At 40.9% G+C, this 23517-nt stretch overlaps 1 protein-coding gene across 1 annotated transcript; it reads left to right on the top strand.

Annotated features, from left to right (window-relative positions):
- Positions 1 to 1644: 1644 nt before the first annotated feature.
- LOC102248695 (40S ribosomal protein SA) lies at positions 1645 to 2680 on the top strand. Its single transcript, XM_005880707.2, has one exon. It carries the CDS (start codon positions 1718 to 1720, stop codon positions 2603 to 2605), a length of 888 nt encoding a protein of 295 aa, XP_005880769.1. The 5' UTR covers positions 1645 to 1717; the 3' UTR covers positions 2606 to 2680.
- The last annotated feature ends 20837 nt before the right edge of the window (positions 2681 to 23517 follow it).

Here is a 23517-nt window from a genome sequence, read left to right as displayed (position 1 = left end):
CCTGCGTGTGCATCCTGATAAGCCCAGAAGGCCACCGGAGCACACTGACATGAGACACTGAAGAAGCCTGTTATAGTAATAAGTTTAGTTAGCGTAAAGTAGACTCCATTTTGTATTAGCATAAGTTAGCATAAAGTAGATTCCACTTTGTATTAGCATAAGTTAGCATAAGTAGAACCCATTTTATTCTTAGACCAAAACTTGTAAACAACTCCAAAAATAAGATGTATGTATGATTGATAAGCTTTGAACATGTACACAACTTTCCCGCCTGAGTGTATACCTAGATAACAGGGTGGCCCTCCACAGACAACCATTCTCCTCCCCACTTGAACTGCCAAACTGCGAAACTGCCATCCTTGCTCTGCCTTGAGCCCAGACTGTTAAGAGGCCTCTCTTCGAGTCAAGAGACCGAGCTCCTTGCTGCAGCGTATTTTGACGACTCCGTGTGTTCTCCTCTGTCAGCGAGTGTCTCCGGGTGGCCTGCCAAGGACTGAAACCCATCAGCTCTCTGGTAAATAAACCTGTGTGATTTCTTGCATTGTTTATCTCCTGTGTCTCTCTCTCTCTTCTTAGTTTTTGGTTAAGCTCGGCCATATTAATTAATAGTAAGTACCCTTTGACGTTTGTATTGGTATATCCAAATGAAACGCTCTGGGTCACCTGTGCATATGTTCCTATAGATAATTGGAATAAATATTTTTATTCTATTATCTTCCATATCTTGAGATATTAGCTATTGAGTTTGTTCACTTTGTGAGTGTTTTAGTTCATTTTAGTTCATTTCTGAAACATTTATTTTTTTTTTATTTTGTTTAAATATATTTTATTGATTTTTTACAGAGAGGAATGGAGAGAAATAGAGAGTTAGAAACATCGATGAAAGAGAAACATCGATCAGCTGCCTCCTGCACACTCTCTACTGGGTATGTGCCCGAAACCAGGGTATATGCCCTTGACCGGAATCAAACCTGGGGCCCTTGAGTCCGCAGGGCGACGCTCTGTCCACTGAGCCAAACCAGTCAGAGCAACATTTATTTTTAATGCTTTCTGAAGATCTGTCACCTCCTATCAGTGATTTTTAAAAATTCTTTTTTAAAAAATATATTTTATTGATTTTTTTTACAGAGAGGTAGAGAGAGGGAGAGAGAGTTAGAAACATCGATCAGCTGCCTCCTGCACACCCCCCACTGGGGATGTACCCGCAACCAAGGTACATGCCCTTGACTGGAATGGAACCTGGGACCTTTCAGTCCACAGGCTGATGCTCTATCCACTGAGCCAAACCAGTCAGGGCTTAACAATTCTTATTTGTGATATTATTTCATAGTTCCTAACACTTTTTTAAGGATTTTTAAAAAAACATTTGGTAATAATTTTCTTCTGTTTTATAGATATACTTTTCTAAGAGACATTCATTATCTATACAAATTTCATTCACTATCTAATCTCTTTTTCCTTAAGATAATATTGTATGGTTGATCTTAATTATTTTATATTGCTTGTTTTTGCATAAAATTAATTTATCTTAAGTTTTAGAAGGAAAGCTTATTTTAAGATAGCTTTCCTAACTTCTAGGCTACTTGGGAAATCTCTCTTCTTCTGTTCTTGTGAAATATTTTTAAAAAATATGACACTTGCTTTCCGCGCTACCCAGGGAGAGCTCCATACGGCGTTGTTCTCGGTTCCCACGTAACTTAAAGGGAAACTTTTCACAATGTCCGGAGCCCTTGATGTCCTGCAAATGAAGGAGGAGGATGTCCTCAAGTTCCTTGCAGCAGGAACCCACTTAGGTGGCACCAACCTTGACTTCCAAATGGAACAGTACATCTACAAAAGGAAAAGTGATGGCATCTACATCATCAATCTGAAGAGAACCTGGGAGAAGCTTCTGCTGGCAGCTCGGGCCATTGTTGCCATCGAAAACCCAGCTGACGTCAGTGTCATATCATCCAGGAATACTGGCCAGCGAGCTGTGCTGAAGTTTGCTGCTGCCACTGGAGCCACTCCCATTGCCGGCCGCTTCACTCCGGGAACCTTCACCAACCAGATCCAGGCAGCCTTCTGGGAGCCAAGACTTCTGGTGGTTACTGATCCCAGGGCTGACCACCAGCCTCTCACAGAGGCGTCTTACGTTAACCTGCCCACCATCGCTCTGTGTAACACAGACTCTCCGCTGCGCTATGTGGACATTGCCATCCCTTGCAACAACAAGGGGGCTCACTCAGTGGGTCTGATGTGGTGGATGCTGGCCCGGGAAGTACTCCGCATGCGTGGCACTATCTCCCGTGAACACCCGTGGGAAGTCATGCCTGATCTTTACTTCTACAGAGATCCTGAAGAGATTGAAAAGGAAGAGCAGGCTGCTGCTGAAAAGGCTGTGACCAAGGAGGAATTTCAGGGTGAATGGACTGCTCCTGCTCCTGAGTTCACTGCTGCTCAGCCTGAGGTTACAGACTGGTCTGAAGGCGTGCAGGTGCCCTCTGTACCCATTCAGCAGTTTCCTACTGAAGACTGGAGTGCTCAGCCTGCCACTGAAGACTGGTCTGCAGCCCCCACTGCTCAGGCTACTGAATGGGTAGGAACCACCACTGAGTGGTCCTAAGCTGTTCTTCCACAAATTCTTAACAGAACGGAAATAAGGTTGATGGAAAATAAACAGTTTCTAAAAAAAAAAAAATATGACACTTTACTTATTAAGATCTCTTTTGTCTGTTCTCTCCCCACCCAGTCATAAACATGTACAATTTTATTTAAATATGTTTTTCCTTTATTTTTATTATTGTTGACCTGTCATATTTCCATTTTATCTCCAGCAGTTTCTCCTCCCTGTGAGCTGTGGAACTATGGTCCCATTTCAGATCTGCCACAGTCATCCTCCATGACGTGTGTGCCCATCCCCATCCAGCAGCTACTCTCAGGTTGCTTCACTGAGATTTTTCGTGAGAACATGTGGTTTCTTCTGAATTCTCAGGTCCTAATGATATCCTACAGTTTACATTAGCTTCTTTCTCATGGATACTACTAACACCCACTGCACCATACTCTTTTCATGATCACCTGATAAGGATTATTAAGTTAAATTTTATTTATAATCTCTTTCAACTATGTATGTATACAATCATTGGCATTAGCATCTTGAAACCATAGGTTATACAAACCAAGATATTTCAGGAATCTAGGAATGAAATGAAGAAATGAACACTATATGGAAATCACATCTCACTCCTCCCTGCTGTGCTATTTATTTATTGTTTTCTGCTCCATCTAGATGGAACCTCGGAATCGTTCTTGATACCACACTCTAGGCATCATGAATTAGAGTTAGCCCAGGAATGTCAATCTATTTGCCATTCCTGGGACAGAAATGAGCAGAACCATTCCTATGCTGGCTATGTAGCTGGTGGGCCAGCCGATCCCACTGGAAGCTTTTGGAGCGCTGGCCTCTGTTCCCTGGCACCTGCAGGCTTGTTAAGCAGCCCAGCCTGATATCTTCACCCATTACTCTGAGAGAGCACTTGAATGACAGGCACCGAGCCAGTGTTTACCCTGTGGGGCTCCTGACACACACGATGTCTGTCAACACTCCCTATCACTCGCCTGCTTATGCAGACTTTTTTTTTTTCCTGATGTATTCATCACCAGACTGCAGACACCTAGTTAATCCATTTAGAACCTATCAGCTCTGTTCATCGGCTCATAAACCTATTACCTTGGAGGCTCAGTGCTGAGGGACACAGGTGCCAGACCAGCGCACAAAACCCAATTGAGTTATGTAGCAGGCAGTGAGGGGCTCCTAATCATGATTCTGACTGCATGGGGAATTGCCCGTGTTATGTGGTAGCAGCCACTTTATTAAATATCGATTTAAATCACGGCCTTTAATCAAATCTGATAGAGGACCTTTTTCACCCTTCGCCCCTCTTCGGCTCCTCCTCTCCCCCTCCCTTTCCAATCAGCCTGTCTGGTGACATCGGAGCTGAAGAATGAATAGTTAGCAAGTACTTCACCAGAAAACCCTTTTCAACAGTAATGAGGCATTTGTGATAATCGAGTGATGAAATGTAAATGGGCAGTAATGAGCACAATTACGTCCACTGGGGAACCATCAGCGTGGCTTCTTTCCTCACAGATGGATGAGCTCTTTCTCTGTCACTGCGCATTGCCGACTTCACGGGGAGGCAGAGGCTCAGCCTGGGCTGGGGGCAGAGGTCTGGGGAAGGGGCCAGGGGCCAGGGGCCAGGGGCAGGGGCTGAGAAAGGGCAGATAGATGCGGGGCTCTCAGTGGTCAGCAGCAGAGCTTGAGCCACTTTGGCCTGAACAGCCCAGTCTTGACATTCATCCGCGGTTTCCCATCCCCCACCCCTCCTCTCCTCCCCTTGCCTCCTGGGAGGATGCTCTGAGACTCAGGTCTGCGATGCTTGCAAGCCGCCTCCTGCTAAGGAGCTTGCTTGAACCTCTGCTGTGTGTTACACTGGAAAACTGGGCGGTGGGACTCAGGCCGAATGGGTGTGAGCAGAGACTAAACCCAGGAATGGGACTCTTGCCAGGAAACACCAGTGGCTGCTGCTTGTGTCATATTTGTAGGCAGGGAACTCCGGGGAGAAAGACCTAGCCCCTCCAGGAATCAGGGCAGCGAGCTCAGCACATCTGTTCTGGCTCTCCTCAGAGTTCACACAGCCTGGCACTGCTTGGCAGGATGTGTTTACAACAAAACCAGAATGCTCTACCAGTTGCACACAAAATCCTAGAGTACAGAAAGTGGTTGTGATTTTCAAAATTTAAGATTGAAGTAAAAAGTAGTCTGCCTTTGATATAGGAAATACATTTTAAGAACTCATATTAAATGACTATTGCTTCACAAATGTGACTGCATAATGTACATGTAGTTGCCTTCATTTTATATGTACGTATATATTTCTTTTCAAATAATTTTACTATGTGAATGAGTTAAGTGTAGGTGTACAGATGTAAGGGGTCAGAGTTAGAATATGAAAATGGATTTTAATGAATTTTTTAAAAGCCTGCTGACATTATTTTGTATGAAAAGTTTCCAAACCCACAAAAAATTAATAGTTTCAAGACTGTATTCCTGCTTTTGTAGTAGAGAACTGACATGTCTCTTTGATTTTGTTCTTTGAACTTTGCATCATTAAATATCTATTAAGCCAGACTTGGTAAATTTTAATAAAATATGAGACCAAATTCTGTCAATAGACCTTGCTATTAAATACACATAACTATTGATCAATATGGGAAATACATATATGCTTTAATAATTTTTATTTGCCCAAAGACAATATGATAACTTTAACCACTTTTTTCAATTTCCCAAATACTTAATTTAAGGAACATTTTTTTTTGAATATTCAGTATAAATAGTGCTTGATTTGTGGAAAGCTAAGGTTTATGAGTGGTTTCATCTTCATATTCTTGAATATATTTGGAAAGTTTGGCAAAGTGGTTCATTCAGAAAAATTGATAAATTGCCTTTTGGTGAACTGGTCATTGGTTTATCACTTATTCAGTAAATAGCCTCTAGGCAAGCTAACTTCTGTTAAATAGGCTTTCAAAAATTTGAATGCACCTAGAAAGTTAAAGTGATTGTTGAAAACTGTTAATCTGATCTAATTAAAACAAACATACAAATAATGCCATCTACTAATTTAGTATAGAAAAGCAATATCTCAAATCATTACCCTGGTACACTCAAGAATCTCAGTCTTATGACCAAGGTGTGTACTGACATTTACTGAGGCAGAGGCAGTGATTCTGATGTAAGGAATGAAGTGGATGAAGTGGAAAAGAGTTAAAAGGGGATAAATGGTGTTGGGAAAAATAAAATAAAAGGAAAAATATGCTATTTCAGCACTTCCTCCCCCCAAAAGCATCAGTATGGAATAAAATATTCTCCGTATAACGGGTCTTGCCTATTCTAGCAATCTTACTTCTTGAAACTCCACAACTTGTTTATCTTCTGAGTAAGGGAAACATTATAGTTCCCTATAGACATTATGTGATATCATACCTTCACACCTTTGTTACGTGAATATTTCTATCACAAGGACTTTAGTCCCTGCCTTTCTTTGCCTTGTCTTTCTTATCATTGTTAGGGTCACCCAAAGGCAGTACACAGGAGGCCAAAAGTGGTAAAGAATTAAAAATTTACTAGAGGCCTGGTGCACAAATTCGTGCATGGGTGGGGTCTCTCGGCCTGGCCGGCGATCGGGGCCATCAGGGCTGGCCGGCCGGGGAAAGGGACCACGGAGGTTGACTTTGGGAGCACACTGACCACCAGGGGGCAGCTCCTGCATTGAGTGTCTGCCCCCTGGTGATCAGTGCACATCATAGCGACTGGTTGACTGGTCATTGGGTTATTTGGTCACTTAGGCTTTTATATAGAAAGATAGATTAGGTCATTTGGAAAATCAGATGGGCTGAGCCCCAAAATGGCACCAGCACCCAGAGATGGGGAGTCAGAGATTCTAAAGGACTCTAGGTGGGCTTTTTTGGTGGGGAACTCTCTGGGTGGGTCTGGATCCTGGGAAAGTCCAGAGGGAAAAGATAATGGTCTTAGCAAGTGGAATGTGGTCTAAGGTAAAGGGAATGTCCATTGTGAAGTGTTCTAAAGGTCAGTTTGAAGAGAGGTGGTATCGATTCAATTATTTGATCAGACCCAATAATCATCCCTCAGTTTAAATATACCTTCCTCTTTGGGAAACCTTCCCAAATTCCCAAGACTGAATATTTTGTTAATCTATTACTTCATTTGTTTCTTAGTTCTATTTTGCATATTGTATTCATAGTAATGAAGCATCTATCTTATATAAAAACTGCTGTTTGAAATTTTAACCCTGCTATTTTGGCTTCTGTAAATGCTTGCTTGCTTAAATAATAAGGAAAATAAGACTACTCCCACTTAAAAGAGGCCATTAAACCTTCCCCAAATGAAGTTATCAGTGCTGGCATCAGACCAAGCCTGTGATTGAGGTCTCAAAGCCCCAGCACATAGGGGCTCTTTAAGAACTTGCAAAGGGGATTGGAAAACCCCATATTTGGGAGACCAAGAGGGTAAAAAGGTATAAATACAGGAAATTTCCTGTATGACTTCACCCAGAATTCTAGAAACATTTTTCTCTGGGCCTGCGTGTAATAATAATAATAAATGTAACTCCATCTCTCTAAGCATTGCTTGGTCCTTCTCCATTCTTCTGTAACATTATTGATTCCCTGACCGAGAAAACCAATCCATGCTCCTTTTGGCCTCCGGTGAGTGGACCAGGTTTGAGGCCCGGGGGCGCTGGGCAGGCCTCCGGGAGGTGCGCGCACTCCTGATCTTAGCAGAATTAAACCGGGGGACTCTGGGCGCTCCCAGACCTCAGCCCAGGACACGGCCAGCATCTAGAGAGAGTGGACGGACACCTCTGAACCTGTTCTTACTTCTTGAAACTCCACAACTTGTTTATCTTCTGATTAAGGGAAACATTATAGTTCCCTACAGACACTATGTGATATCACACCTTCGCGCCTTTGTTATGTGGATATTTCTATCACAAGGACTTTAGTCCCTGCCCTTCTTTGCCTTGTATTTCTTATCATTGTTAGGGTCACCCAAAGGCAGTATACAGGAGGCCAAAAGTGGTAAAGAATTATAAATTTACTAGAGGCCTGATGCACAAATTCGTGCATGGGTGGGGTCCCTCAGCCTGGCCGGCGATCGGGGCCATCAGGGTCGGCCGGCCAGGGAAAGGGACCACGGAGGTTGACTTTGGGAGCCCACTGACCACCAGGGGGCAGCTCCTGCATTGAGTGTCTGCCCCCTGGTGATCAGTGCACATCATAGCGACTGGTTGACTGGTCGTTGGGTTATTTGGTCACTTAGGCTTTTATATAGATAGATAGATAGATTAGGCCATTTGGAAAATCAGATGGGCTGAGCCCCAAAATGGCACCAGCACCCAGAGATGGGGAGTCAGAGATTCTAAAGGACTCTAGGTGGGCTTTTTTGGTGGGGAAAGGCAGTATACAGGAGGCCAAAAGTGGTAAAGAATTATAAATTTACTAGAGGCCTGATGCACAAATTCGTGCATGGGTGGGGTCCCTCAGCCTGGCCGGCGATCGGGGCCATCAGGGTCGGCCGGCCAGGGAAAGGGACCACGGAGGTTGACTTTGGGAGCCCACTGACCACCAGGGGGCAGCTCCTGCATTGAGTGTCTGCCCCCTGGTGTGAGTAAATATCTGGTAGAAGTCAAAAACTCAGATTGTTTGGTGTATAAATGTAAGTGTGAGTGTCTGTATGAAGTGAAAGCTACTTTGATTTATTCTGCATTTCTGTTGATTTGTCTGGCTAAAACATTTGATTCATTAAAGGCTGAACCCATGATAATCTGCAAAAGTCTCAAGCAGCACTGCTGAGTTATTTTTCTCAGGGACGTTTGCTGTCTATCACGGAAGGAATCAGCCCAATTAGCTAATAAAAATTTCTGTCTATCAGTTGCTCTTCCCTGAATTGCAAATTTGCTGTATTAAATTGAAATTTTGAAGTTCTGGGGTAGATTTGAAGGTGTAAATTTGTGGAAAGGTTTTGCCCAGAGAAAACAAAGGCTGGCTAGGTCCCAAGATTGCTTGGTTCTGAGATTGCTTGTAAGAAAAGCAAGAAAGAAATCTTTTCAAGTTAAGCATTTGCAACAAAGTAGTAAATTTCAAAAAACAAAGAACTTGTTATTTATGGCTTTTCTTATCTATTTTGGTGGATGGAGACTTCCAGGGGCAGGGCTTACAGCTCTGCATGGTGGAGAGATTTACGGGCCCTGTCCCTGCCTGTGACATCATAGTACAACGTGAGCCACCTGAGGCAGAACTAAGGCTGAAGTTATTTTTAACTGTCTATGGACCCTGTTAACCCTGGTTGTGTGTCTTGTGTGGCCTGTTGTCTTCATGGTTGTGTGTTTTATTTGACTTGCCGTTTTCAGTTATTTATTAGGATCCTCATAGAGGACATAACCTGGTCTTTCCCTCCCTCTCTCATCCTGATTCTGACAGCATCTGTAACTGGATTAAATATCTTTTCTTTCAGGAAGCCCTCCAGGCTTTCAGTCTGCAAGAAATCTCCATACACACCCTTATCCTCATCTGCTGTCTTTCCAGGCTAAGAGTCATTTTTCTCCACAGGTCAGACCCTAGCTTCCGGGAGGGAGGACTACTACAGTGGTAGTCTGTAGTTTTCTCCGAAACTCCCATTGTTTCTATTTCTCCCCTCTGTAGGAATTATCTTCCTCTGACTCACAATAAGAAAGGGAGACAAGGAACAGGCCCTGGGCTGGGGGACAGGGGGATGTCAGCAGTTAATTATGAATCAGAGAGAGATAGGTTTTTGTTGATTTTTACTGGCTGCAGACCATTCTGCTGGCGTAGGGGTCTGGTCCGTAGCCTACCAGGTGTCTTATCAGAACTGCACTAGATTTAAGTTCACAAGTTTTCTGAAAGCACAATTAATCTTTCTCTGTCCCAGTTTATTCTTTTTAACCCTTCCAATACTAAATTAAACCAATGCAATATACTTGAAATTACATAAGGAAAAATATAGCAGTTTGTACTAGACAAGTTTTAATTTACCTGCTCTTAGTTTTATCACAGAAGGTCTAGATATATTTTCTTGAAAAAGTAGATTTAAAGTGTGTTCATAAATATTAATCTAAAAATGCTGAATGTGCACTTTTGGTAATCATTAAAGGATTGAGGTTTCTAAGAATAAAGAATTCTTATACATAAAAAAAAACCACAAACAACAACAACAAAAAACTGAACTCCCACGAGCCAAACAGAGGAGAAATGGAGCTGAAATCTGCAGCCACGCTGGTGATTTAGAACTGGTTGCTAGGCAGACTCAGCCCCCAAGAGCCAGGTGAAAGAAGGGGGGCGGGGGGGGGCTGGATGCCCGAGCTGCCTGCAGCGGCCTTGGAAGAAGCAGCAGCAGCAAGAAAAGCAGGGGACAAAAGGGTTCAGTACCTGTTGCTGCTGGAAGAGGAGGGGCTGATATCCCCTTCCCGTGCACTCCCTTGGGAGAGGCCTGGTCACTGCTCTGCCACAAAGGGGACTGGTGGGAAGACAAGGGGCCTAATACCTAAGCCACTGCCACAGAATTGCTTTGCAATATGCAAAGCTGTTTCTAACTGCAACTCTGGCTGTTTTGGACTGGCAGCTTAAAGTCAAAAGGCAGCAAGAGACAAGGATGGCAGGGCCCTGTAACTAGTAAACAGGCTTAACAAAAAGGGCAAAGGAAAGGCACTCTCCCTGGACCAGGGAGCCTTCAGGACTTTGAGATTCTCCAAAACAGGAGGAGTCTGACTGAGGGACTGGCCGAGACTCCATTGGGTTAGGAGAACCGGAGTCTGCATATTGAACTTATAAACTTTAGTTTGCTAGGCAGGAGTCCAAGCCCAGTTGTATAGGGGTTAAGCTGCCTGTGTACAGCAAAACAACTTTCTCCTGTGTCAGAATACATTTTAGGGAAACTGGACAGACTGTGCTTGTGACTAGAAAGAAGAACTGGACACCACGCACAGCCCTGACAGTGGCCTACAGAAAACTATATAATAGACTTAGATGATGCCTGCGTCTTCATGGACATAACTCCAAAGAGACAAGGACAATTTTGCTTTGTGTAGAAAGGTAAAAATGGACTTCAGTCACCTCCCTAAGATGTTTGTATAGCCCTACCATGTGTCAAGTTTAGTAGCAAAAGATTTAGCTGTCAAAAGCTGCCACAGTGCCAATATTATACTTCATTATGTAAATACATTTCTCTTTAATTCTCTCACAGATTTAAATGCAGTTGCCAAAAGGGCAGGTGCCCAAATGGGCAAAGAAGAATACCCATCAGGTTTTGGTCTCTATTGAGAGACAGTTGGCAGCCTGTATACTGTCTTGCAGGCCTGTATGACCATGCCCATGTCAGGGGTGGTACAAACCTCAACTTTAGGAAAGTGGGGGAGGCCTGTTTAGAACAGAGGAAAGTAGTGAAGTGGTGAATACAATTCCTCTGTTACAGGAATTACAGACCCTGTGAGGTCCTGTGACATATGAGACTCTGTAAAGGAATAAAGCTCCCTTAGTCCGTTCTGAGAGAGCAAGTCACCCCTCCCAGAGACCATATATAGTTTAAGGACAAGTCAAGTAGGGGGAGCCCTACTACAGGGACAGCTGTGACTATCTATTTAAATATAAACACATTGTAAACTTCTTGCCATTTGAAGACAGTTATATTACTCTGAAGAATCCATGAAAAGGACTGGCAAGGAAAAACAGAAGATATTAAAATAGGTCAGTATATTTTTCTCCTTATATAATTCTTCTAAAATTTGGCAATGCTTAATAAATCATGGCAATACATTTATTTGCATAAATTCAATAAGACCAGTTTCCAATAGTGATTTTATTTACCGGAAACTTTGACTGGAGTATCATGTTTTAAAAAGCCCTATCTGAGGTCTGAAAACTCGAACCCAATAAAAATGCCACGGAGAAAGCCTGGTATCCTGCTTGGTAGCCCTGAAAATAGCTGGCGCTAAAGCATCAGGCCCATGCCCTACCATCACTGGCGGTTGGTCAGAGTAGAAGGGGAGCCATAAGGGCACCTCTGCGTCCCTGCAGAACCCCCACGCATTCTGGGCCGCAAGGAGTAGGAGGGCTACTGAAATGGGCCTTAAAGCCTAGGGCATGGGCCCAGGTGGAGTTGCTGCAGGTAAGGGATTCACCTAACTCAGCAGATACTGCAGGCAGGCCTGATGGCAGCTGGATGGCTTGGCTTCCTGGCCCTACAGGGCACACTAAGATTCAATCATGAAATTCTGGCAAAGATAGTCAGTTACCATTCTTGTTATGTTTATGCAAACGATCAGGCCAAATTGAATACAATAGATAAATTGGTCTTGATTTGGCACTTTTGATAAACATGGGGGTAATTTTGAGGACAAAAATTCTATTTTAATAAAAGTTCTTAAAACTGAAATGTTTTTTTTCCCTTCCACTGGACCATTTGTTACAGTTTGTCTCCGCCAGGTCACAAGCCCACCTCCTTCTGTGCCCAGGCCTCATTATCTCTCTGACAGACAGCAAGGATCTCTTGGCTCTGAGAGAACCTCTGACTCGCCTCAGAAGGAAGTAATTACAGAAGAAATTCAACGATCCTTGAGGTAACATATTAGGCAGTTAGACAGACATGAGCAGAGCAAGGACGGTGGGCCAACTAGCGCTACCAGATGTAACTAAGTCTTTCCATCTCTAGGTATGTAAGACAAGGGGCATAGCCAAAGAGGTACTCACCCAAAGCCTCAGCCCCTAGAAAAGGCCAGTAGCTATTTGTCCAAAAGACTTGGACCCCTTTGCATTTGGGTGACCTACTTGCCTCTGGGTGGTAGCAGCGACAGCTATGCTTATCAAAAAAACAAATAAGTTAACCTTAGGGCAGGAACTAATCCTAACTGCCCCACATGTGGTTGAGGCTTTACTCCGGAACACATTGGAGCCCTCGATGTCAAAGGCTCGAGTCACCCAGTTTCAGGCTTTTCTACTCAACCAGACCCGCATTAGGTTCCACAAGACTCTTACTATCAACCCTGCCAGCCTCCTCCCAGACGATGACTCTGAAGAACCTCTACATGACTGTTCAGAGGTCGCCGACTTAGTACAGCCGCCTGGACCTCACTGACACCCCACTGGCATTGCCAGACAAGTTTTTACAGGCTTTACAGCCCACCCAGAAAGCAGTCCAGAAGCACATCCAAGACACTCTGACTGTACCAACTTCTAATCCGGTCTGTCCCTTCCAACCTGGTGACTCTGTTTAGATAAAGAAATTTGCCACCCAAGGACTGACTCCTACCTGGAAAAGACCACCCCCACAACAGTCAGAGTTGACGGGATCCCGATGTGTCTTCATCACACCCAGCTTAAGATAGCCAGGCAAAATAGAGAGTCCGGGACTCTTTGGACCCTCTAGAGATTATTCCTGGTCCTCATTACAGGCCCTTATCTTATAAACAGGCCCACTGACTTTATTTGGCAGAGAATTAATTCTATTAAGCTTATAGTCTTTAGGGGTCAATATAACTCCCTCCCCAACAATGACCCAAATGAGTCAATGATTTGACTCATATACATAAAACCAGTGGGGAATGAAGCATCTATCTTATATAAAAACTGCTGTTTGAAATTTTAACCCTGCTATTTGGCTTCTGTAAATGCTTGCTTAAATAATAAGGAAAATAAGACTACTCCCATTTCAGAGAGGCCATTAAACCTTCCCCAGATGAAGTTATCAATGCTGGTGCCAGACCAAGCCTTGATTGAGGTCTCAAAGCCCCAGCACATAGGGGCTCTTTAAGAACTTGCAAAGGGGACTGGAAAACCCCATATTTGGGAGACAAAGAGGGTAAAAAGGTATAACTACAGGAAACTTCTTGTATGACTTCGCCCAGAATTCTAGAGACATTTTTCTCTGGGCCCGCGTGTGATAATAATAATAAATGTAACTCCATCTCTCTAAGCATTGCTTGGTTCTTCTCCATTCTTCTGTAACAGTAAAGTCCACGAAGTCAAGCAGTTCAAAGATGAATTTTGAGTAACGTATATGTTATATGAATTTTGTTGCCTGGAGCATAGGAGTTTCTCAATGTTTATTAAGTAGAAATGTAAAAATTTTTCCCAGCTGGTGTTGCTCAGTGGTTGAGCATCAACACATGCACCAAAAGGTCACCAGTTCAATGTCCAGTCAGGGCATACGCCTGAGTTTCAGGCTAGATTCCCAGCAGAGGGCATATAGGAGGCAGCCTATCCATGTTGCTGTTTCTCTCTCATAGATGTTTCTAACTCTTTCTCCCTCTCCCTTCCCCTCTCTCTAAAAAATCAATAAAAACAATTTTTTTAAAAGTCAAAATGTAAAAATTTTAAACCACCTCCTGATTTGGTAAGTATTCAAATGTAAACCCAATTGCATTTTAATCTTATTTTCTTATGGCTTAATGTCCCATCTATTTTTCCTAACAAAACAAGGTCAGAAAATGTCCAGTATATGGAAGGTTGTATGAAGTTGTGAGAGTGTTCATAAAGCCTTAAACTAATTATCCCTTCCTTTCTGGTAGAATAAAACCAGGTCTGCACATTATGATTGTTTTCCTGAGCATCTGACATAAGAATAGTTCTAACTCAGTCAAAGAAAGCTTTATTTGTGGCTTTCCCCCCCCGCCCTCAAAATCAGTTTGCATTTATAAAGGATGTACAACATGTACCAAATGATAACACACAGAAAATAGCTGACCTACTTAGGAGAAAAAGCTGTTTTAAACAATACGGAACCATGTATTTGAATTTAAAATTGCATGATAATAAATCCTTTTAGACACATGAATTGAAATAAATACTCTATTTAGCAAGAAAGGGATGACTACTTGATGACATATTTTAGGCTGGTTAAAAATCCCATAAAAGATGTTCCTCTAATGCAGACCGCTGTTGCTCACAAATCCATTCCTATCTAGAGAGATGGAAAGTACCCATGTTAACTATTTCTTTCTTCATTTTTTATGACTCCTTCACACTGACTTTTAGAGTATGTGTTTCACTAATGCTTAGTAGTTCTACTATAAGAAAAAAATGGAAACTTAAACCAGTCAATTCCATTAATCTGGGATAGGAGAAAGAAATGTATAATAAAAAAAAAGTTACAGAGAATTAGATTGAAATTTGGAAATTATAACTCTCAGTCACCTCATTATTTTGAGCTAGCTGTATATATTTAATTCTGAAGTATGCTTAATTTTAAATGCACATATACCATGTTATCATTTTTTATTCAGTATTTTGTAAAAAACTGTTAGCAGTAAGCCTAAAGGCCATACTTAAGCTATCACTCTAAACAAATATAGAGGAGCTCATTTAAGTCCTTTAGAAATATCACTAGTCTATTGTATGTGGCACATATCAGCAATTTATTTCACTTTTTACCCATCACATAACCCATCCTGAAGTTATTCATGGATGCCGTTAGAGGAGCTTATTTTCCCCCTGACAAAAATGGACCATTTTTTCCTGTTTAGAGAAATCTGGAACACTGATCATTATAGTGCTTTTGGCAGCTAATTTGAACATCAGTGACTCAACTTGGAGAAGAATCTTTTTTCTGCCCTAAAGAATCTCTGAGTTTTCAGACTCCAGTAATTGAAAAATCCCCAAACACTCACTCACAGAGGAGATACACATTACTGCAGGAGCCGTCTACAAATTGTAAAGTATTCAATTTACATCCCCAGCACCTCAGGGCACTTCTGAAGAATTGGTATCTTTGGGAACCTTTGAACTAACAAAAGATAACATTTCACAGTAAAGTCGACTTGCATAAAAGTTTTTTAACTCCCTTCTTTCCTTTTATAAAGGAACTACTTCCTTTACTTGTGATTCTGACTGGGAAGAGTTTACTTTCAGTAATATACAATCCATGGAAAAGATGGGACAACAAAAGAGAGAAAGAGATTTAAAAAAGAAAAGAACAGGAACATCTTTTGTTGTTGTTGTTTTTCCCAACACTGATGCCTAAATTTATGTTAATTAGTCCTGAGCCATGTGGTGTAGTTATTATAACTCTGTTTTAAGATAATGAAGTTTTATGTCTTTCTCTTCAAATTGAAAAGAAATTTTTGGACTGGAACCCAGATTCTTTGTCCACCGGAGTTGAAGAATGAATCCATGGACAGAGGGTAGTATAGCAAAGGTAGAGATTTATTGAAGAACAAGTACAGACTCCCATGTGGGGAGAGGGAAAGAATCACACAGAATGGACTCCCACATGGGGAGGGGGAAGGGTCCCACTGAGTTCCTTTTCCCTATGGCTTATAAAGGCTGCAGATCTTGGTGCCTTGATATTCCCTCTGATTGGTCACTATTCCCTTTCACTCCTAAAAATTCCTGTTTCAAAATTTGAAAAAAAAATTATGAAGGTGTTGATTTTCTTTTTCTATTTGGAGTTTTTACCTGGGTGCATAGTTTTTTGATTAATAAATGTATCAGGTATTTTTGATATTTTTAAGGAAATTTAAGAAAAATGCTTTTATTGTAGCATTAAAATTTGGAGCATTCATGAAAACAACCATTGTCAAAGGTTCAGATTAACAAATAAAATTTTTTCTCCTTGCTAATTACCAAGTGTACTTCCACAGCCAATGAACCTGAAATGATTTATTTAATGTGAAAAATATGGCTCTGTAGGATTTGGTTTTCCTTGTTTTCTGGCTCTTGCAAATGAAGCAGTAAGAAATTTACAATGGATTAAATTGGATTTATATTTTCTAAGTAGAAAACTATCTTTCTCTGCTCCTTCCTTTGACTTTATGATCAAAGATAATCTTTTTTTTTTTTTTTGAGTAATTACTAATCTTCTGACATCTGTGGCTCAGGCCAATTTTAGCATTTGCATTGAAAATAGAAAAAGCAAAGAAAAACTCCTTTATGAAACCCTTCTCAATTATTTAATTAGCATATTCATTACCAATACTATAGTAACAATAATGAAACATTTTAAATGCAATAATTTAATAAGCTTTTTGTTAGGTTAAAAATCGATCAATGTTTCTGTTAACTAATAACCTTGGAATCAACAATCTCATAAAACCGGTTTATTCAGCCCAGAAAATTAGGCAATCCATCATGACTGATTTGCTCACATTCCCCCTGCAAATAAGTGAGATGGAAACTTTAAAACCAATAAGATAATGCACTTTACAAATTCAACTGAGAGAGATGGATAAACTAAGATGCCACAGGCATCCGTTACAAAAAAATCTGTCGTGTTTCCAATTATTTGAGCAGATTTTTGTATCCCAATTTGCTGCCAGCCTGGCTGCATCTAGAGCCCCCCTCTTGTTTTTTTCAAACCAAATCATCAGGTCTTAAATCAGAGCAAGCTCATCATATCATACTATGAAAGGCCAACAGGGGATAAAGGACACCAGATGTTATATGAGTTTTCTTTTAGGCTTTCATTTCAGCCTTCCTGCATTCCCCATGCTGCTTTTCACTTGTCAGAAATGAAAATGTGCTTTGATAGATAACAGCCCTATTTTCTTCATTGACTGAGCTTAGAGAATACCAGTAAGTATTGATATCTAGGGTGTTTAACTGGGGAATGCAATCACAGCAGTCCCAAAATTGGGGTTCTGTTGCATTATTTTACATGCCAAGATTTTTGAAAGACTCCAAATTAATTTTGTTTTCCTTAGGAGTTTAGTTGTGCGAGATTCTAGGAAGGGGAATCAAGGCTTGTCCTTGGCATATCCCTCCTTTCTCCTGCAGACCTCAGCTGATGTTCAGGAGTCCAAATAGCCCTAGGAAGCTGTGCAAAGTTGCACTTTTGAGATGGAATAGTGACCCCAGCTTGCCAAAGCAAACTACTGAACTGCTTTGTACTTTGAAAGCTTAGCATTTGAAAAACTTTGGTTTTATTAACAAAAGGAGAAAACAAGGGTCATCGATAATCTACAGTCACAGAGACAATGTCAGCATGCTTGACATGGTAACAACTCTGACACATGGCAAACTGGAGCAACTTGATTTGCTCCCAAAAGGGTTCAAGGTCAGCCTATATTAAGCTATACTAAAAAAAATAATATAGCCACATTATTCAATTTGATTCAGATGATGAGATCATTCTCCTCTGGCTTCTACTAAAATTATATTTAAAAAATGCTTCCATAGCCTGTGCAGTATATGTGTTATAAAGGGATTATGCACTAATCCTGCTTGTAGCTTCTTGGAGCACTTGTGGTTAGCATATGCTTTGTCTGAGAGATAGACAAATAGAAGAAACATTAAGTGAGAAGAGGTGTTTACCTCTGGTAGCCTTAGGCCATGTAGATGGAGGAAAACCCTTGAATCATGTTTTATGAGAAACCCCTGCTGTTGTTAAATCTAAAGCAGTGTCCTTAACTGGAAGTGATAATAGTCTCTCCTTCAAGTGACATTTAGCCATATCTGGAGACATTTTGATTGTCACGACTCAGGGGTTCCGGAATGTTTGTGGTATCTACTTGGTAGAGGCAAGTGATGCTGCTAAATATCCTGCAAAGCACAGGACAGTCCTCACAATAATTATCCTGCCCCAAATTCCAACAGTGACAATATTAAAAAACTCTAGTTAAAAGATGACAATGGTAAAATGAGGACTCATGTCAAGTGCTGGGGATGGAAGTGGGGAGGTGGTGCCAGAATTGGCCAGGGCCATCAGTTCAGTAAACACTAAGAATTGCAAAAGGCTGGTTCACTTAGGTCAGTGGTTCTCAACCTTGGCTGCACATTAGAATCACCTGGGAATCTTTTTAAAATCCTAATTTCTGGGCCTCATTCCAGAGGATGGAGGATGAACCCAGAAATCAGGATTTTAAAATGATTCCTAGGTGATTCTAATGTGCAGCCAAGGTTGAGAACCACTGACTTAGGTGCAATGAAATTAAACTTAAAGGAAATTCCAGGGCTTTTCTACCCAGCTTGAAAATTATTAAAAATTATCTGGTAATAATAAACTTACAATAAAAAGACACACAGCTGCTTAGATTAAACTCTACAGTTGCCCATGAACCAGATGCTACTAAATGTCACAGCATAGCTAGTAGATAGATATTAATCTAATGAATAAAAGAACAATTATTTAATTGAATGAATAAACAAATGAGCTAACTATTTCTGGATGTCCACAGTTAGAGAAGTTTACTGGCTATTCTCAGTCACTAAGTCTATTAGAAGTAGTTTAATGATGAAGACCTTAGGGACTTTAAGGGGCAGGTATAGACCTCAGAGCTTTTGATATACACAAAAGTAGTTGGCCCACCTGTAAAATACTTACTATGCAATAGAGGATTGATAGTTTATATGCAGATGCATACATTTAAGACCTTGAGCAGCATATTCAAAATAATTTGCCAGTGCCCTAGCCGGTTTGGCTCAGCGGATAGAGCGTTGGCCTGCGGACTCAGGGGTCCCGGGTTCGGTTCCGGTCAGGGGCATGTACCTTGGTTGCGGGCATGTCCCCAGTGGGGAGTGTGCAGGAGGCAGCTGATCGATGTTTCTCTCTCATCGATGTTTCTAGCTCTCTATCCCTCTCCCTTTCTCTCTGTGAAAAATCAATAAAAATATATATATAAAAAAATAAATAATTTGCTAGCAAAACTTACATTTATATTTGTACTTCATCTTCTTTACCTATTATTTTCAAAGACTAAGAAGCAAAAATAAGTTAAAAACATAAAATAAGTCAAAACATATGAAATTGCTAATACTCAACCTTTTGACCTACAAGAATGGCACTTTTATATGGTTCCACCTAAATAAAAGAAGTTTAGGATAAATAAGGTAAAATATACACAATGTCTTTTTACAAACTATATAGCACTGTTACAGAATTTACCAGGCAACTGAAAAATACACAGGGAGTACTCAGGTATCCAGGATAAACCCATTTATTTTCAGATGTTTCACATGTACTAGTACAGTGTCTCAGGGAGTCAGTTCTCCAAATCCTGAGTCCCTGAATATGGAGGAAGCTTTCTCTTTATACTCTTTGGTTTCTTTGTTTTCTATCTGTTTCCTAACGCCCAGGCTTTTGTGATGGGCTTCCACAGCCCGGACTGAGTCAGTTAGAATGGAGAAGTTAGTTAGATGGTATCTACATGCCTGGTCTGGGTGGTGTCAGTGACTTCCCCTGTAGCTAAGCTGTTACACTCTTTTTTTATGGCCCCTTTGTAAATTGGGAGGAATTAGGAAAACAGGTCTTGCTAGACCAGATTGTTAAGAAAGGGCAGTGACTTAATCATAGGCTATCAACAATGTACATTAGGTTACTGGCACAGATTCAGATTGCTACCCCCACCCCCCAAAATGTCTTATATTCCCCATCAGAACAATTTTCCTAATCAGTAATCATGGTAACCCAATGGCAGTTTCAATAGACTAATTTGTCTATGTTCCATGATGCAGCTGTGAAGAAGGTGCAGGCAGAGAATAAGGGATAGAAGAGAAAACAATTTGAAAAAAGTAGTAGAAGTTTTAATCCAAAGAGGAACACCATGCCACAGATAAAGACCTGTTGTGGCTAATTAAGATCAATTCTAGGCTCTTCTACAGATCTAAGAAGGTTTGGAACTTTAGGTTAGCTTAGAAAATCTGGACGTAAATAATAATAACTGTCTCCTCAGGTACAGTATTGAGTTTTGCTTGGAGAAACCCACTTGAGAAAAATATGAGTTAAGTGCCTGGCCCTTGGGCAGAAACACACAGTAGAGCAGAACAGACTTCTAAGGAACATTTAGGAAACTGTAAAAGGTAAGTTCAAACCATCTCTCAAGGCTCTTTTTCATTGGGCTTCAGTGTCATTCTCACTTCTTCATCTCCTTTGAGCTCCCTGACCACTTATTTTCCTCATCTACCTTATTCCTTCAGCCCGTGAAATCCTCAAGAAACCATCTTGATAATCTGTTCTTCCTATTACAGTTTTAATAGGAACAGCTCATGCTACATCAATAACCCTATTTCTGAGTATATGCTGCATACTGATGGCTCCTTAATCCATTTTCCCCATCCTTATGCTTTTCTTAAGCTCCAGACATGAATAGCCAACATATCTAATTCCTCTAATTCAATATATTTGCAAGTTAACTGAACATCTCTAAGTCCCCTCCTCACTACCACCAATCTGCTATTCATTATCCTTTATTAATTTTACTATTGGCTAAATTAAGTTTACATCCTAAACTTTTTCAGGTCTGTTCTTGCTTTTCCATTGCCTCCATACTTTTTAGTTCTATGAACTTGGATTAGGTATTTAACCTCATTAAATCTTATATAGTTTTACTTAGCAAAGACTCTTGCATCCATTAAATTAATTCTTCATGTTCTAGCTACCTATCTATAATACAAATCTAATCAAGCCATATCCCTACCTAAAAATATTCAACACAGCCCCATTGTCTATATGCTAAAATTCAGTTATTTAGTATTGTGTTCAGCAGCATCTCTGATCCTGAAAGGGCGAGGACTACGCCCTCCATCTTACCCTGGGTCCTCCATTTTTGGGCAGCCATGTGCTCGGCAAGGCTTCTTCCTGGAAGCCCAAGCCTCTGCTAGCCACACCCAGGATTTCTTTAAACTAACCAATGACAATCAAGGGAAGTGCGCTCCATAGATATGACCACATCCTGTGTAACGAGTCACCAACTTGCGCCTGGCCAATTGGCAGGGCCCACAGTCCCCTCTCCTCCCCTTACTCCACCCCCCTATAAAACTCCTCTTCCCACTGGGCTAGCCCTCTCTCTGCCACTTGCTGCTGTGTCAGTAAGGAGGGTAGGGGAGCCAAGCCCGGGTTTGAATAAAAGACTCTTTGCTTTTGCATCGGACAAGGCTGGCTCCCTGGTGTGGTCTATTGGGGATCTTGAAATCTGGGCATAACAGATCCCAAAATTGCTTTCCTCTGTTCCCTAATCCTTTGTCCCTTCCTATTACTCTGATAATTTCTTACTAATTTTCTTTTCTTGCCCACATGTGTTGTTTTCTATCTCCAAATCTTTCCCCGTACTCTTCTCTTGGCCATTAATAGCATCTTACTGTTTATTCTTCTGGTCAACTCTTACTCATACTCCAGTTCAAGCACAATCTTCTCCACGTAGCATCCACTGAACCCTGTGCTTATATCAAATTCCTTTTCCTTTTCTTCAATAGTCTCCTGCATCTTCATTAAGTTGCGGATATTACGGCAATTCTCAAATTTGCACTAAACTGTTTCTTCATTAAAGTTTCATAGTGAGCAGAAATGAGGGTGAAAGAAAATGGGATTCTGGGTCCAGTTTCACCTTACATATGGAAACTTTGCTTTTATATATTTTTAAATTGATCACCCAAGTAAAATTTCACTTAATGGAAGTTCTTTGCAGCAACATCAACAACAATAATATCCAGAAAAAAATCATTGCCGTGTGATACTGAGATTACCTTCCTGTGACATTTTTATAAAGTATTTGATATCACTCACTTATCATATGCTTAAAAACAAAAGATAGTCATTGCACAAAACAGATTTAGCCCACAATAAGCATTGAACAAATGCTTGATGGTAACAATAATATTTTTCATGCTAAATATTTAAAACTTAGTGTTTTCATATTTGGAAAATTTTTACCAAATAATATGAGAGAGAGAGAGAGAGAGAGAGAGAGAGGTTCTCTAAATATGCAAGTGTCACCAATGGAAGCTAAGATTGGCGGCAATCTGACACCATCATATATATTACAAAAACTCTTCTTGACCTTATTTTACTCATGTTCCTTTGAACCATCTGCTGAATTAAGCCTAATCCTGGCTTCCCACTCTGTCTTTGTAGAATTCAGTTGAGTGAGAATCTTACTAAGTAAATTCAGGGAAAATCTTACACCTTTGATATCAGATCACCCTGGCCCGCCTTTAGCAAGAACTATGCTGAATAGATTTAACAAGAATCTCCTGCCCTAGCTGGTTTGGCTCAGTGGATAGAGCATTGGCCTGCAGACTGAAGGGCCCTAGGTTCGATTCCGGCCAAGGGCTCGATCCCCAGTAGGGAGCGTGCAGGAGGCAGCTGATCAATGATTCTCATCATTGATGTTTCTATCTTTCTATCCTTCTCTCTTCCTCTCTGAAATCAATAAAAATATATTAAATAAAAAAGAATCTCCTTACTACTGATGTCTCCTTTTAGTACTTTTTCATCCACCAACTGCTACCCTCATCTTTCATTGTAAATTCTTATTTGTTCTTATTGGAATCAGAGTTGAGTCCAAGCTCTCTGTTCCACGGCAGATGCCATGGTAGCGGTCCCTACATCCAACAAGATACCTCCCACCAAATAAAATATGCCTTAGTGTTCTTTAATAAATGTAATGGAAAAGTATTTTCTTTACCAGTTAGAACAATCTTTTCCTTTAACGTATACATACATACTTATACTGATCATCTGTAATCTAAAAATGACATAAAATAAGATGCTGAATCCTAAAGTTCGGCGTTTGTTATTTGCATTTGGTAGAGGAATTTTATCATGTGTTTACAAAGCCACATTCTTAAAGTGCTTTGTAAGTGCTGTAGCACATGGGAATTCAACATAATTATCTATTGTCATCAGAATAGATGTAAAGAATTACAGAAGTTCTTTCTCTCTTTAAACCCATGCAGATCCCACCACATGGAGACGGAAGAGATTTATGGCGTGTACAATCTGAGCTGCTCTAAATATGCAAGTGTCACCAGTGGAAGCTAAGTCTGGCTTGGAGGCAACCTGACACCATCATTCAAACAAGTTGTGTGCATTTTCATAAAGCGAATCTGAGATGGCAGCTGATTAATATATGGCTAAGTAGGCCATGGCTCAAATTAGGAAGGACTGACAAGTAATTTATAAGTCAAACCATAAGTATACAAAGCCCAGGACCTTGATATTAAAAAAAAAAATGT

This window comes from Myotis brandtii, unplaced genomic scaffold, assembly GCF_000412655.1.
Source record: "Myotis brandtii unplaced genomic scaffold, ASM41265v1 scaffold649, whole genome shotgun sequence".
NCBI classification, from domain to species: Eukaryota; Metazoa; Chordata; class Mammalia; order Chiroptera; family Vespertilionidae; genus Myotis; species Myotis brandtii.
The sequence above is the reverse complement of the archived record's forward strand: the minus strand, read 5'-3'. Positions and strand labels throughout refer to the sequence as shown.